A 16,742-nucleotide genomic window follows, 5' to 3' on the forward strand; every position below is an offset into this window, starting at 1 on the left:
CTTGTCATTACGGTATATGCTAGCTGTTAGATGGCTGTTCTATCTGGTATGACGATGAGTCAGGCTATGAGAAGGCTAACTCAGGTTTCATACATTTTCAGTGGATATTATTGGAGTTGTTATCAGAAAGGGAATTAACACTTCTGCCACCTTCCTCTTTCCTGTGACGCTTTATGACAGGTTTGCAATATAATTAACACTGTGTCTCTTCCACACTATATGAGTAGCTCAATACGCACATTCATTTTATTTTTGGTTAGGCTCTGTTTCTATTATTGCACAACAGGCAATGATATATTACAGTATCTAGTTACTGTAACAGTAACTCATACCTGTTACTTGTCCTCTTCCTGGCACTATCCTACTCCTTTCCATATGATCAGTAGTATACTGTATGTGTAGATGCAGTGACGCATGCACACACGCATGGACGGATGCGCACATGCAAATGTATTTCCATTATACAAAAGAAAATCCCATACTGCGACTGAAACTGAATTATAAAAATGGTATTTGTATGACATAGTTAGTGTCTGCCAGCAAGGCTCCTAAAGAACTAGTCCCACATTGTCTTTTTTTTTTTTTTCTTTTTTTTTTAGATATTTTTTTTTGCGGCTTACGCCTTTTTATTGATTTTTGAAGGGACAGACAGTAGGCTGACAGGAAACGGGAGAGAGATGGGGGGATGACATGCAGTAAAGGCCGTGTCGGGTCCGGGAGTCGAACCCGCGGCACACTGCGACTGGATTACCAGTCCGGTGCCCAGACCGTTACGCTACGGCCTGGGCCCACATTGTCTTTTCACTTTCACTTCACGTCTGTTTATTATTGAGACCTTCTTTCTGTCCAGTTCACAAGAAACTGGAAACACCTATTCATTAGTCAATGCATTTTTAATGCATTGACGTGTGTCCGTGCGTGCGCCAGATCTCCAGCATTTAATGGGGTTAATCAGACATAATCAGGATGACCAAGTGACCACTCTTCTCACACATGTAGTTAATGCATTCAGAGAGTCTCTAACAGGACAGGATACTCTCAGACCACTACCATACACTTTAGCATAAATATGGAGATGAAATTGAGGGGAGTTGGCTGTAAAGCACATTCTACCACTACCAGATGATGCACAATTGCAACATATAGTACTGTACTACATACTGCATACAGTGCTCACCTGGATCCCACATTGACCTGTCCATCCCTTTTTAGAACAATTCTTGAATTAATTAAGGTTCTGTTCATCATTGAAATTGATATGGACATGAAAGTCCATATGAATGGCCCACCCACTGGCACCCTGGCAGACAGTCTGATGAAGTGACCTTTATCAGACCAGTGTGTCTCCGTCTGCCAGGTAGACAGAAGAAGCATAGCTGCTAGCGGAGAGGGAACAGATGGAAGAGGGAGAGAGGGAAAGGAAAAGTGAAAAGAGATAATGGTGAGAAAGAGACTAGCAGCTTGGATTGTAAATGTCTTGGCTTTGGCCTGATGGCGGCACAGTTGGAGTGGGGCAACCGCTGCTAGACCATGTCTCAAATGTTTTAACCCATTCTGACCGGGCACCCATTTTGGTGTCGGCATCATGTTATGCTTTAGCTATTTAAAAATAGCAGATCTAAAAATAGCAGATCTACAAGCTCGTATCGCGCCACCGAGTGGCGCGATACGAGCTTGTAGGTCTGCTATTTTTGAAAAATCGAAGAGCGACTGACATTTTTAGAATCTGATCTCAGGTCAGAATGGGTTCATCAGACCAGTGTGTGTCCGGCGGAAACCTCGTATGAATCTGATCTCAGGTCAGAATGGGTTAACCCAATCTGTCCCCTTTATTGTGTTTACTCTTTAACTCACGGTTTAGATTCATGGTCCTTCAACACATAATATGCAAGTAGTCGAGACATTGATCCGTAAAGATACACCCATAGCTTCAATAGTTAACTAAAATCACACCCGTGTGAAGTGAGTGGTGCAACTCCGTGCGGGGGTCCCCAGGGGGTCCCCGGAAGTTCCAGACCCACAGGAACGCGGCCAGGGTGCCGGCCCGGTTTCCGGCGAGTCGTCCCGTGTCCGAAACGGTCAAGAAATGACAGTTACCGTGTGGGGGTCCCCAGGGCGTCCCTGGAACATCCAGGCCCCCAGGAACGTGCCCAGGGGGCCGGCCCGGTTTCCGGCGAGCCGCCCGCATCCGAAATGGTTGAGAAATGACAGAGTTACCGTGTGGGGGTCGCCAGGGGGCCCTCTACTCTACTGTACTGTCACTGTACTGTACTGTAACACCCCAAATCATCATATATACTGTGTGTGTGTGTGTGTGTGTGTGTGTGTGTGTGTGTGTGTGTGTGTGTGTGTGTGTGTGTGTGTGTGTGTGTGTGTGTGTGTGTGTGTGTGTGTGTGTGTGTGTGTGTGTGTGTGTGTGTGCGCAACAGTGACACTTGTTGTGAAAACCAACCAAACGCTATTTCGTGCTCAGACAGACAGACAGACAGACAGACAGACCCAGCCAGGGACAAACATAGCTGTCTATAGGAGTGGTTGCACCACTCAAAAAATAAAACTTCAGTAGCTAGTACCTATATGTGTGTTAACTGACTTGTGCTCCACTATATCTGTGATATAATAACACCGGTACACAAAAACACCTGTTGTGATATAAGCATGAGCCACACCAATGGGATACGGAAAAAAGCTAAACAAACAGCACTTCTATTTGCCTCAGAAAAAACAAGAACAACCAACTGAACTCCGGACACTCAGGAGTAAAACAATTAAATATACAGACAGACAAACTCATATAGTACTGGAACAAATGAGAAAGTGTCCAAGTACACGTGGGTACCTATCAGTCAATCAATCAACCACTCTGAAGCTGCACATGGGTGTGTGTGACTGCACAGAGAAGAACTATAAGGCATAAGTTAGTACAGTACAGTACAGTAGTACAGTACTATCATCTAAACATCAAAAACAAGTATTACCAAATATAAAGACAATTCATAGCAACCAATAATAACAAATAAACAGAGTAATGACCAAAGAAAATAAACTAGAAAGGGATATTATTTAGACAAAGCACATAACATCAATGTCCTCATTGAGACCAGGAGGAGGTGAGTGCATCCAGGGAATGAATCCAGAAAGTTTCCCTCTGGTTCTATTTGCCTTTTTGATTGGTGACTGTACAGTATATATATACTCACAGAGATTGGCTTGTTGTTGGTTGTCTTTTTTCTGACGTGTTCACAGATTGACAGGTCTGTGATCCAGCAATCTGGGAACCCATTCAGTGAAAAAAATGAAAGCGGCTCTGTCCCAGAGCCCTGACGGCTGCTACTGGTATTCACTTAGTACTATTTTGTATTTAGCCTACTTAGTTTTCACTATTGTATCAGACTAATGACTGTGACATTAGTAATAGTATCTGTGTCTCACGACTCTCTCATCATGCCGGTGATGCCGCACACACTCATGCATGTAGACATTGACACACATACATCTCCATTCACACCATCCCATGAACTGTATGGTGTTTTCACACACTGGGTCCTATTATGAAGTGAGCTGTTCATCGATGTAGTATCGTTTGCCTTGCTTGTAGAGGGCAAATCAAGCTAATCTACTTTTCATGGATCTGTCCTTCAGGGAATTATTCCACTTAAACCAGTGTTTTGGTGATCGTGCAAACTTCACAAACAGCTCTATTTCTTGAGACAAACAGCTCTATTTCTTGAGGTGAGCATGACAGTGTGTCAGTCCATCTGCCCAATGAAATGGTATTGTGTACACGACAATTTTAAATTTCTGCCCACACCTTGTCACACCCTTAGAGTATATTAATAGAGACGGCACCCGGAGGAAACCCTGAGGCGAAATGGACATAGTGGCCGAATTTGGTATTGCAGTTTGGACCCAAACACATGAACACGCTGGTCCGTTGACTATCATTGCGCATGCTCATGATGACATTAGAGCGCTGTTTCATACGTGAACGCACGTGAACGTGTGCAATGATAGTCAACGTCAGCGCGTTCATGTGTTTGGGTCCAATCCATCCCAGAATGCACTCTGTTCCTACCCGGAAGGAGGAGTGAAATCCCTCAAGCGCTTTTGAGCAACTTAATGCAAGTGGATGGGAGGAGAAATCCGGTGCCGTCTCTATTAATATATACTCTTAAAGGTCATACCACTAGCAGTCTGTTCCAGGTGGGAAATTAGCTGTTTTAGGGACGAGCTTCACTTGGAGTCAGCACTGTTCCCCTCCACTGGAACTGTCACTGTCACTTACGTCTGAGCGATGACACTAGCTCTCTCACTGATTGGTCCTTGTACAGTAGCTAGGACGTAGCTACCTCAGTTGGCAAAATGCTAACTACAGCATCTCTCTCTCTCTCTCTCTCTCCTTTAGACTTTAACTACACAGACGATTACACAGGTGACGGAGCAGAGGACGGCAAGTCCCAGGATGGCTCAGAGACCATGCCCTTCATAGACGAGTCCCCCACCATGTCCCCGCAGCTGTGTGCGACCCATGGGCCTGACAGAGAGGCGGTCTCTCCCACACCAACAGACGGCCTGCCACCTGGGGTAAGGAAAAGACCATACACACAAAAGCATATCTCAGTGCTGTGTTTCACACACTGCACCAGAAACGAGGACCAAAAGTCCTCTCTACACAGTAACATGCATGTACAGTAGCTTTTCTGTTAGCTGAACCATTATTATTATATTATATTATATATTATATTTGCACTATACTACAATGCTTCCTTGTTTACTCTGGAATAATAAATACTCTGCTGAATAACTAATATTGGTGGTCAGTGCTCGAATGTCATGGATAATGCATTATGTCCAGGTCTGTTTGAAGGGTTAGTGTTATTAAGTTCAAAGGATACAGTATGTTTCAGAAGCTTTCTGTGCATTATATTTCATAGTGGATACTGTAGTTGAAACCTCAACTGGACTGATGACCTTACTGCAGTGCAGGATAAACGTGTGTGCAGTTTGACTTTTCTATGCAGCAGATCATTGCTTCCTGCAGTTAGTAGGCGGATATTCTACCCTTCACTGTAATAGTAATTGTCCGTAATATAACCACAATAGGCCTTAATTTGCTCACAGCACACAGTCGGTGCTGTATTCACAAGGAATTCACTTGCTGCAGCCATCAGAAATAATCAGAAGCAATCTCACCTGTCTCTAGAGCAGTGGTTTTCAAAATTGTACACAATTGGCAAGTCAAAATCTCAAAGTACACCTTGAACAATAGCCTCTATAAAACATGCTAGCACTCTTATTGCTCTGGAAATATAATTACTTGCGCAAGCAGAGCTCGCAAGTAATATTTTCGCCCGGTCCGTATGCACCGTCCCAGCAACCCGCCACTTTTGATGCGTATGCAAATAAAACAGCAAATTTGTGCCTGATTTGCTGGGACCAGATTACATACATGACCATATTTCTTACGTCATCATTGAGAGCTAGTCATACATATACTATATATATATAATCTGTAAAATAAAATAGCAAATTGTGCCTGATTTGCTGGGACCAGAGTACATGGTGTGTATATGTATGACTAGCTCTCAATGATGACGTAAGAAATATGGTCATGTATGTAATCTGGTCCCAGCAAATCAGGCACAAATTTGCTGTTTAATTTGCATACGCATCAAAAGTGGCGGGTTGGCTGGGACGGTTTTTGGCGCAAAGTAACCACAGTATACCGCTAATCAACTTACAAATTATATATATAGTATATGTATGACTAGCTCTCAATGATGACGTAAGAAATATGGTCATGTATGTAATCTGGTCCCAGCAAATCAGGCACAATTTGCTGTTTTATTTGCATACGCATCAAAAGTGGCGGGTTGGCTGGGACGGTTTTTGGCGCAAAGTAACCACAGTATACCGCTAATCAACTTACAAATTACATATATATAATATATATGGGGCACGGTGGCACAGTTGGTAGTGCTGTTGCCTCACAGCTAGAAGGTCCTGGGTTCGATTCCCACTCGGGACGCTGTGGGCGCTGGCGGCGTGTTTCCTCCTCCGCGTCATCAGTGTCCATACCCGAAGGCGGGGTTGGCGAAAGGGCCTTTCTGTGTTCTCCCCGTGTCCCCTAGGGTAGGTACCCTCACAAAAGACATGCAGTAATCCTGGTCACTAAACTGCCTCCCCCTGGCCAGCCGGGGCGCCTGATGGAGGGGAAAGGAACTGTTTGGAATAACGTGTTCCTTCCACGCGCTACGTCCAACCAGGAAAACTCCCCCCAGGTGTCAGGTGTAAAGGAGCAACTTGGACACTCAGGCATGAAGGAAGCATGAGTTCAAGTCCGTTGCTCTCCCCTTGTCCCCCATATATGGGGACTAGGTTGGTGGAGGGTGTGTTACAAAATTGTGGGATAAAAATATATAAAACTATAGAACTGCACTCTGTCGAGTGCATACTTGCTTGTTGCACACTACTCTAGTAGGCCATAAATGGCCAACTTTTGCGCAAGCAGAGCGCGCAAGTACTTTCGACCGCTGTAAACTGTGAAATCTCAGTATCTCTGTGAAGGAACGTTTGAAATGTCTAATTATTAGGTGTAACTATTTGCTACCTACTTTATGCATGTGCAACACCTAGTATTATTAAGTATGGTTCAAGTTTCTATCTATATTAAAAACCGCGACAGCCAACCCGCCATTTTATGCGTATGCCAATAAAACGGCAGATTTGTGCCTGGTTTGCTGGGACCAGACTACACAAATGACCATATTTCTTACGTCATCATTGAGAGCTAGTCATACATATACACACCACATACTCTGGTCCCAGCAGATCAGGCACAATTTGCTATTTTATTTTATTGATTATGTATATAGTATACGTATGACTAGCTCTAAATGATGACGTAAGACATACGTATACATATACATATACTATATAGAGTATGTAGTTGTAAGTTGATTAGCGGTATACTGTGGTTACTTTGCGCCAAAAACCGCGACAGCCACCCGCCATTTTATACGTATGCCAATAAAACAGCAAATCTGTGCCTGGTTTGCTGGGACCAGATCACATAAATGACCATATGTCTTACGTCATCATTGAGAGATAGTCATACATATACACACACCACGTACTCTGGTCCCAGCAGATCAGGCACAATTTGCTATTTTATTTTACGGATTATGTATATAGTATACGTATGACTAGCTCTAAATGATGACGTAAGACATACGTATACATATACATATACTATATAGAGTATGTAGTTGTAAGTTGATTAGCGGTATACTGTGGTTACTTTGCGCCAAAAACCGCGACAGCCACCCGCCATTTTATGCGTATGCCAATAAAACAGCAAATCTGTGCCTGGTTTGCTGGGACCAGATCACATAAATGACCATATGTCTTACGTCATCATTTAGAGCTAGTCATACATATACACACCACATACTCTGGTCCCAGCAGATCAGGCACAATTTGCTAGTTTATTTTACTGATTATGTATATTTATAACTAGTTCTCAATGATGACGTAAGAAATATGGTCATGTATGTAATCTGGTCCCAGCATATATATAGTATATGTATAACTAGCTCTCAATGATGACGTAAGAAATATGTGGATTAAAGGACCCAATGCCAGAGTGTAATTGGTTTTCGATGGCGACGTAATGACGATATGTTTTAGTGTTGGGAGGATTAAAGGTAATGCTCCTGTGTATACATGTATGTAATCTGGCACCACTGCTGTATTAGGCACAATTTGCTGGGACGGTGCATACGCATCAAAAGTGACAGTTTATAATGGTCGAAAGTACTTGCGCGCTCTGCTTGCGCACTAGTGGGCCATTTATGGCCTACTAGTGTACAACAAGCAAGTATGCACTCGACAGAGTGCAGTTCTAGTTTTTCATGTACTTACTAATTGCAAATGAAACAACTTAAACCGTATTTCAAACTACAAAAATAACAAAATAGCTAATCTGTAGATTTATTTTTGGTACGCTCAGCTGCATAACACCAGCTGGCTCAGCTAGCACGGGTCTTATCCTGAAGGGACAAAATGTGGCATCTTTGAGGCAGTGTAGTATGGAGTTAATTTAGGGCCATTCATATTAGCACGTGTTTAAATATAATTCACACATGGTGCTGCTTGGAGCATACACAAAGGTTGCAGGACCAATGACACACACCTGTGTGCTGGCAGGCCCCTCAAAATGAGAGTATAAATACCAACAGAAGCATATTGGGTGATTTTGGCAAATTTTCAGAGGGCGCTGTACCCACAAGTTTAGCTGTATTGCTCATTCCAAGATTGCATGATCCATGTTATACCATGTTGTAAAGGGGACTAATCAATGATAACGACAATATAAAATACAACACCAATTGGTATTATTGAAGGGGAGAAATTATCGACCCAAACTTTTAGTAGTTTAGTAAATTAAAAGAAAGTGTATATATTCTTTGTTTACAGTAGTTATATATATATATATATATATATATATATATATATATATATATATTGCATTATATATAAGTGTGGTTGTCACAAACGACTTGTCTTATGGGCATGGCAGCACTGTGCCTTCCTTGGCACACCGTTTGGGTCGCTCTAGTAGTAGAATAGATTGCTAGGTAACATTGGGATCAAGGGGGTATAATTGATGCTGGGTGAAGTAGGTGTGTAATCTTATTGCATATTCACCATCTTCTCATTGATGCCACTGTACCAGCAAGTCATTTGTGGGCTTTTGTCCCATTCCTCATGGCTCTGTCTCTGCATGGATGCAATGGGAGCATATCTGTTCATATTTGAGTGTGCAGTATGTCTTCATAAAATGTGTGAATGTGTATCCTTGTGACTGTGGCGTTGCTTGCACTGTAAGTGTGTGTCCTGCAGTGCACCGGGATGACCATGACCTGTCTCTCTTACACAGAGGGGCAAGCTAGCTGGCTGCAGCATCATGTGTCACTCACAGCTAATGCACACACAACATGAAAGCCTTCTTCTTCTCTTGGCTAGTTCCCATCGCATAAACCACAGCAGTTTAGTTCCACACAACATGTGTGTAAAAAAGCAGCAAGTATTAACAACTGAGGGCTTCTGTACAGCAGCCATGGTAAAACCATACCTGATGATGCCGTTCAGAGAGGAAGTGTCTGTCTGTGGCTCTGTCTGCGTGTGTGTGCGTGTGTGTGTGTGAGAGAGCTCCATGACTATAGTTTTGACCAAAATGCAGATATAACTCCATCTAGTGGTGCCATGGTGTAAAACAAAAGAGGCTCACTCTTTAATAGTGCTATACCCAATGCACTATTATTATTGTTTTGAGTGTATTATGGGTAGTCTGCTGCTTGTGTTAGTCTGTGAATAAGACTACATTCATTCAACATTGCAAATGAATGAGTGGACAGCATTGACTGATTCATTGCTGTATCAAGGTACTATTGGGTAAGTCTAGGGTGTACACCTTCTCATACTAGACTTATTTGTCTTTGCCTATCTGAAGAGTTTGAACGATGTCTTATTGGCTGACATGAAGAACATATGAAGTGTTTGTTTTTACATGAATGATTTCATTTTCACTCACACGTGTAGCTGTGTACAATACATGAGATGGGGTCCTTTAAAAACATTCTTACAGTATGTACTAGGACAACAGGCAAGCTCTAGTTAAAAAAATCATGAGAGCCAGTACAGTACAGTACAGTACAGTACAGTACAGTACAGTACAGTACAGTACAGTCCCTCAAACCAACATGACAGACATTATGATGGCGTGAAACCACCCTTCACCCGTCCAGGACCTGTAATTACATTCAGCCTTGGCAGTACTTACTGTAGCTGTACTCAGTTCTGCCCCCTCATCAGATCGATAGACAGACAAGATACAGTATGAGAGAGAGAGAGAGAGGGAGAGAGGGAGAGAGAGACGGGAGGGAGAGAGAGACGGGAGGGAGAGAGAGACGGGAGGGAGAGAGAGAGACGGGAGGGAGATGGACTGAAAGGAAGGAACAAAGTGCAAAAAACAAGTGAGATTAAAAAGGAGAAGAATGCGAGAGAAAGAGAAACTGGCTCGCTGGCTTTAGTACATGCATGTGTTCTGTTGTCAGGCTGTTGCTGCTGAGGGGAGGAGAGAGAGAGAGGGGGAGGGACAAGGGAGGGCAGACCTCATCGACTGAGCCGGAACAGTGACACACACACACACACACACACACACACACACACACACACACACACACACACACACACACACACACACACACACACACACACACACACACACAAACCAGGAAGCCCAGTGGAGGAAAGCAAGGCTTGGGGGGAATTGGGTTGGGTAAAGTAGGCGGGGTCTTCTGTCCACGTCCAGACAGCAATTGCTGTGAGAGGGAAAAACACATTAATGTGTCCAGGCTGGCCCCGAGAGGAGGGGAGGAACGACACAACAAAAGGAGCGAGAGAGAGAAAGGGGGGAGAGAGCGAAAAAGAGGGATAATGATGGAGGAGGACGAGGAGGAGGTGCTGGGCTATTTAGACAAGGTGCTGGATGAGGAGGAGATGGAGGCGGAGGAGGAGGAGGTGTTTGACGAGCAGGAGCCCGTTATCACGCCGCTCCACCAGCAGTTCAAGGTATATGATGAGAGCCGGTTTAGCTGTGATGTGTGTGTGTGTGACACACATACTGTACATGTATAGACACACACACAAATGCACACGCACGCACACACACCACTGTGACATTATTGTCAAGCTTGCATGCTTGGCTAAATTGAGGCAAATGGAAAGTCTTATTGGTGTCTTTTCATTGCATGACGTAAATGAGTGGGCCTGCCTTGTGTTTGCGTGTGTGTGCGTACGTGCGTGTGTGCTTGCGTGTGTTTTGGTTGTGTGTCTTGGCGGAACTTTTTGAGAGGTCTGACTCTCTGGAGGAGCACACTCTCTGCTCAAACAGTTACGTTTTTATTCTAAGAAAAGGAAGTAGATATTTTTTTCTTACTCGTGTTGTGTGTATGCGTGACCCTGTGTGTTTTTCTCTGGTTTAATGGAGACAGATATTGCAGGGCAGTGCTGCCCCCCCCCCCACCCCATTATCTGTGTCTTCTTCACATAGAATGAGTCACACTGTTGGAACAGGGGGCAGAATGCAGACCCGTTCTTACACCTCAGCACTAGCATTCCACGTGTGTGTGTGTGTGTGTGTGTGTGTGTGTGTGTGTGTGTGTGTGTGTGTGTGGGTGTGTGTGCTCGTGCGTGCGCCTGGTTAGGTTCCCCCAGACAACCCTACTCAACGCCATGTATTTCTCAACTTGCTCACTTGCCACACAGAAGCTCTTTGTATGTTTGACGGAGTGGAATAAAATGTCCTACCCAAGGGGAAGAAAAAAAGTTTTCTCCTCCTTTTCCTGTCTTTTTCGGCCTGCTGTCAAAACGGCAACATGGCACACATTTTAGTGCTGGCTCTACTGTATACAGACAAGTTGTCTGTATATTCAAACTTAAAGTGTGCGTGTAATATGCCTGTTTTTTTTCTCAGTGTTGAGAATTCAAAATATGATAAATACCAATGCCATAGAGAATGGAAAAAGTATTCACACATGCTTTGTGCATTTAATATAACGATGAAGACATGTTTTGGAGTTTAATAACATGCACTACTAAAACTATTTGTATATGAGTGAACCAGTCAGGAGATATAGGTCAATGTGACTTATTTTAATACAAATTCTACATTTGTCTACATTCTGTATAATTTTGAAATGTGAAAGATCCAAAGGATAAAATAATCCCATAAAAGTTTAACATATGTAGGAACAACTGCATAACAAAGTATTAAAGACTATTTTGGCATCAAACAGGTCATCTACAGTCCGTTATGATCACGGTCTTATCACTGTTACACGCAATGCTGTGCGTTGTGAGCTTGCAGTTTGGCTAGCAAAGGGATTTGGTATAGAGGTAGAGATAATAATGATGCATAGTAGTTTTCATAACGGTTAGCACTATGCTAACTGTTCAGTGCTGTGCATTACATGGGGAACCTCTACAGTACTGTGGTCACGCTGTTCCAGTGGCTGTGAATGAGTGAATGCACGACACGTCTTATTATATTGGTATTCATAATGTTCCTGTACGTACGCTGCTGCTGATATCACAACGACTCCGATGGAATACCGGTGCTGCATGTTGTTCCACCTCTTTACTTCGCTTCCTCTCTGTCTACTTTATACTATTCTTTGACACGCACGCACACAACTCTGTTTCAGGGACACAGGGACAAACTATTCTGCTCTTGTTGATATCGAACTGAGTTTACTGTATTTTATTGAAATGTTTCTGCTTTCGATAGTGACACTGAGGTAGTAGGGGAATGACACGCTGCAAACAGTCCGGCCGATCAGGAGAACCATCGTGTGGACTTGCTGAATTAGGCTTTTTACGCCCCTTGTGATATACTCTTTAACCTTTGGCTAAAATGAATGGGTGAGCTCAGAACTTAACCACTTGAACCCCACCATCCCTATTCCGGGGGTCCGTTTTACTAAGAATAGAGGGCAATAAGTGCTTACGGGCGTTCAGAGTGTAAGCTTCCATCTTGAGCTGTGTCACACTGTAGGTAGGTGTAAGTTATGGATTGCTCTTGCCTTTCTTTTCTTATCAGGTTAAAGTTGACTGGGTGCTATCAGTCTGAAGATCTCATCGTGTTAATAATTAATCTCACTTTCTCCTGACAGAGCTGCCCTATGGCCTTACCAAGACACAGACACACACCCACCTCACACAACAAATATGGTATTTCAGCTGTGGTTGTAGGCAGAATGGCAAATGATAGAGCTTTTCTATCTATTGAGATGAGCCTTTTCCTTGGTTTAAATAGCATTTTTAGAGCCTTTTTCATGGGGCTGCCCGTGCACCTGTTATAGACTGGTGCTTTGTTTGTGAAGTTATTATATCTCTGCTGTAGGCCAGAAACCAGCTATGTCCAAAATATTAACTGGAAAAAAAAGAGAAAAGAAAAAAACACAATACTGCCTCATCAAAGTTGGTATGGTGACTTTATACAAATTTGTTATATTATCATCACTATACCTAAATACAGGTCATGTGGAGTTAGGAGGTTTTTCATATATCATATTTCTTTATTTCATTTCATTTATGGTTTTACATGATTATATTCATTGTATTACTACTTTAGTTTTTACATATTCCATAAAAGAAGAAAGAAAGAAGTTTTTGACAATTTAATGTGAGTCAATTTAATCAATGATGAAAACAACTATCTCCAAAGTTGGAGTTAGAAACCACCTAACTCCAACTTTGGAGATATATATATATACTTTTTTTTTTTTTTACAGTTTTGACGATCCATTGGAGTTAGGAGGTTTAGTCAGAACTAAGAGCCCCATATACTGTAGGTGAGCTAGTCGTCATTTCCCTCTATCAGCCACTATTATTGTGCTGGTGTCACTGGCTGTATTTTGGGTGTTCCACTGTTTATGTTGATGTCCATCAGGGCAGAGGGACACCTGTTTATGTTGATGTCCATCAGGGCAGAGGGACACCTGTTTATGTTGATGTCCATCAGAGCAGAGGGACACCTGTTTATGTTGATGTCCATCAGGGCAGAGGGACACCTGTTTATGTTGATGTCCATCAGGGCAGAGGGACACCTCTGTCTGCGACGGGGTTAGGGGAGTGATTTGTCAGCTGTTAATTGATCCCTGTGAGCTTGTAGATCGGATATTCTCGGTCAGTGTGACACTGCCATACAATACAATATCGCAATATTATATATCGTATCGTATCGTGAACCCTGTATCATGATACGTGTCGTACCGGTGACCTAGCCGTGAGTGGTCAGTCCCTGGCTTATGTGTAGTAGGTAGCTTGTGTGGTCCATGGATCACCCCTTGTGGTCCACGGCCATCTTCAAGCATCTGTATGTCTTCTGAGCAGCATCTGTGACGTTCCTGATTTGATGTCCGTCCGTGTGTGTGTCCGTGAGCAGCTAATCTCCGGCACCGTTAACCCGGTCGATGCCACATTTTGCACACACACTCCCTGGATGCCAACGATGAACCTCTGCCCCAAAATTTCCAGAACGGCCTGTTATAGCGCCACCAGGAGGTGGCGCTATACAAAACAAGTTTTTGCACAGTACACCTACAGATTTTGTCCAAACATCGCGCAAATTGGTACACAGTCTCTCTAGTTTAAATAATAATTCAGATTGTATTAATATTAACTCTACTACATACTTTCTTATGCTTACTCAAGTAATTATTTACAAACACTCCTATCCTCCTGGTGGAGACCTGGAGACTTTTTCTAGTTTATTATATGTTCCATGGTTGTTTTGTCTGTACAGTATGTACTGTATGTGTATAGTTTCATGTTACAAAGTGGACCACAATGGAAACAAGCAAAGGCTTTTTTGTGTCTAAGTCCATTTGGCGTTTTTTTAAATGATGTCATTTTCTGTAATTTTCTTAAAACTGCCAATAAAGTATTCTATCTATCTATGACACCTTCATATCTTTAACATTCCCATATTAGCATGTTAGACCGCTGACTCACCGCTTGCAGCTATTTATATCGCCATATGAATTTTTATAAGGGCTCTTGTTTTGCTTAGCTTTGAGGCAACGGCGTCTTCTTTTCAGTATGGGATTTTAGTCTTTCCTCCGGTTTAAAAAAAACTGTATTATTGTTATTGGTCACAGCGAGGGTGGTAACTTCCCTGTTCCTGAAGTCCAAAATACCACAGCACTCGTTTATGGAAGGACTTGCAAAGAGAGAGACTTTCCACAAAGGAAGTGGGCCATTGAGAATTTGTTTAGATGTGTAAGCCTTCCCAATAAACAACTGCCCTTTATGTGGCAGGGGATGGGGGGGGGGGGGATATTTTATTATAGGTGCTTGCTTACTGTATCTAACCATGCTGTGCCAATGTGGAAATTTTTGTGATATTGTGAACGGTCCGTGGCAGAAGATATTGTACAGGCATCCAACAGACTGACATCATAATCCTGTTTTAAACGGGGCATGTGTGAGCCTCATGCCAACAAACATTGACCGGACTGTAGTATACTGTAACTTACACTGTTAAATCTAACTGCTGGATCGTGTGTGTGTGTGTGTGTGTGTGTGTGTGTGTGTGTGTGTGTGTGTGTGTGTGTGTGTGTGTGTGTGTGTGTGTGTGTGTGTGTGTGTGTGTGTGTGTGTGTGTGTGTGTGTCCATCCTGCAGGGAGACATAGAGAAGGGACTGGAGATGAAGAAGCTGGTGTTGTCTGGCTTCTTGGCCAGTGAAGAGATCTACATCAACCAGCTGGAGGCTCTGCTGACGGTGAGACCCAACAACACACAAATGCAGGAGCAGCAACGGGCTGACTGAGTTCCATTAGTGGTTACTGCTCCTGCTGAAAACAGGACCACAATTGGATGTTTCCTGAAAACCGTTACTGGACAATATGAGTTTGCTCTCCCTGCCAGCTAAGGCATGATGTCACGTCCTGTCTCTCTGCACCAGCCTCACGCTGAACCCTCTGTAACGTAGCGCCACCTACTCTATTTGACTGTTTTAGCCGTTTCAAAATGAAACCGGAAATGAACATTCACAAAGCAACACAGTTTGGGCCTCTGCTGTCTCAAGCATCATTGTACGTCGTATACGGTAACCCAAAGCCACACGTGGGGGTTAGTGAACAGGGTGTGTCCATGCCACTAACGCACACATGCACTCACAGTGCAGAGTCGATGTCTCATCATAGCCATATTGACCTACGGCACACACACGGCACTCTGCATTGTTACATGACACCCTACTATAGTACCTCCTTCTCTTCTGTTCAACCGCTCACAAAACACTGTGTATTTTCACCTGCTGTATATTTGACTGCTTACAGTAAATACCATTGTACAGTAGCTTTCTTGTGTCTGTATACATTTATATTTAATATGTGCGAGTCATAGTGTCGAGGGCTTTGTCAGATTACCTATTGTACCTGTCTATATGTGGCCCTTTTGTGCCAATAATAGATCTCTGTATCTGTTTGTGTAGTGTGTGCGTGCACAGTGCACACACACACTTGTGTGTTTATATGTGTGTGTGTGCAATATATATATATACAGTGTATATATATATATATATATATATATATATATTAGGGCTGTCAATCGATTAAAATATTTAATCTGATTAATCGCATGATTGTCCATAGTTAACTGTGATTAATCGCAAATTAATCGCATATTTTTTATCCGTTCTAAATATACCGTAAATCAGTGGTTTTCAAGATTTTTCATATCAAGGTCGATTATTTATTCTGCATTTGAGCCACGGACCACCATTTGATGACATTTAGCCTTCCAGACCCAAACTAAAGAACTGTATTGATGTTGGCCAATGGTACCATTACGAGAGATAACAGGCCATGTTGATCAAAATAACATGTTTTCTAAGTTTTCTAATTGTGTAGACTTAAATTAACTTAAGTAATGCAGCTGTTTAACAATTATTCAACTCTTCAGTGTAAAATTGCCATGCATCTCTCAACCATTCTGTCAAACTTCATAGTGCGTTAATCGTGCGTTAAAAAAATAGTGCCGTTAAAAGGATTGTGAGTTAACTAGTTAATAGTGCGTTAACTTTGACAGCCCTAATATATATATATATATATATATATATATATATATATATATATATATATATATATATATATATATATATAGTGACATA

The 16,742-nt window shown here is 42.6% G+C and overlaps 1 protein-coding gene across 3 annotated transcripts in view; it reads left to right on the forward strand.

Annotated features, from left to right (window-relative positions):
* Window positions 1-16,742, forward strand: part of abr (ABR activator of RhoGEF and GTPase) — a 128,801-nt gene that overhangs the window by 42,178 nt on the left and 69,881 nt on the right. For 2 of the 3 annotated variants that reach the window (XM_083785261.1, XM_083785263.1), the window contains exons 2-3: window positions 4,406-4,584; window positions 15,252-15,350. In XM_083785261.1, the coding sequence (XP_083641387.1) occupies window positions 4,406-4,584; window positions 15,252-15,350 (278 nt within the window). Of the gene's footprint in view, window positions 1-4,405; window positions 4,585-10,346; window positions 10,636-15,251; window positions 15,351-16,742 lie in introns of those variants that run through there. The other variant, XM_083785262.1, reaches the window with a different exon arrangement.

This window comes from Protomyctophum parallelum (genome assembly GCF_964188405.1).
Source record: "Protomyctophum parallelum genome assembly, chromosome: 1".
Classification (NCBI taxonomy): Eukaryota; Metazoa; Chordata; class Actinopteri; order Myctophiformes; family Myctophidae; genus Protomyctophum; species Protomyctophum parallelum.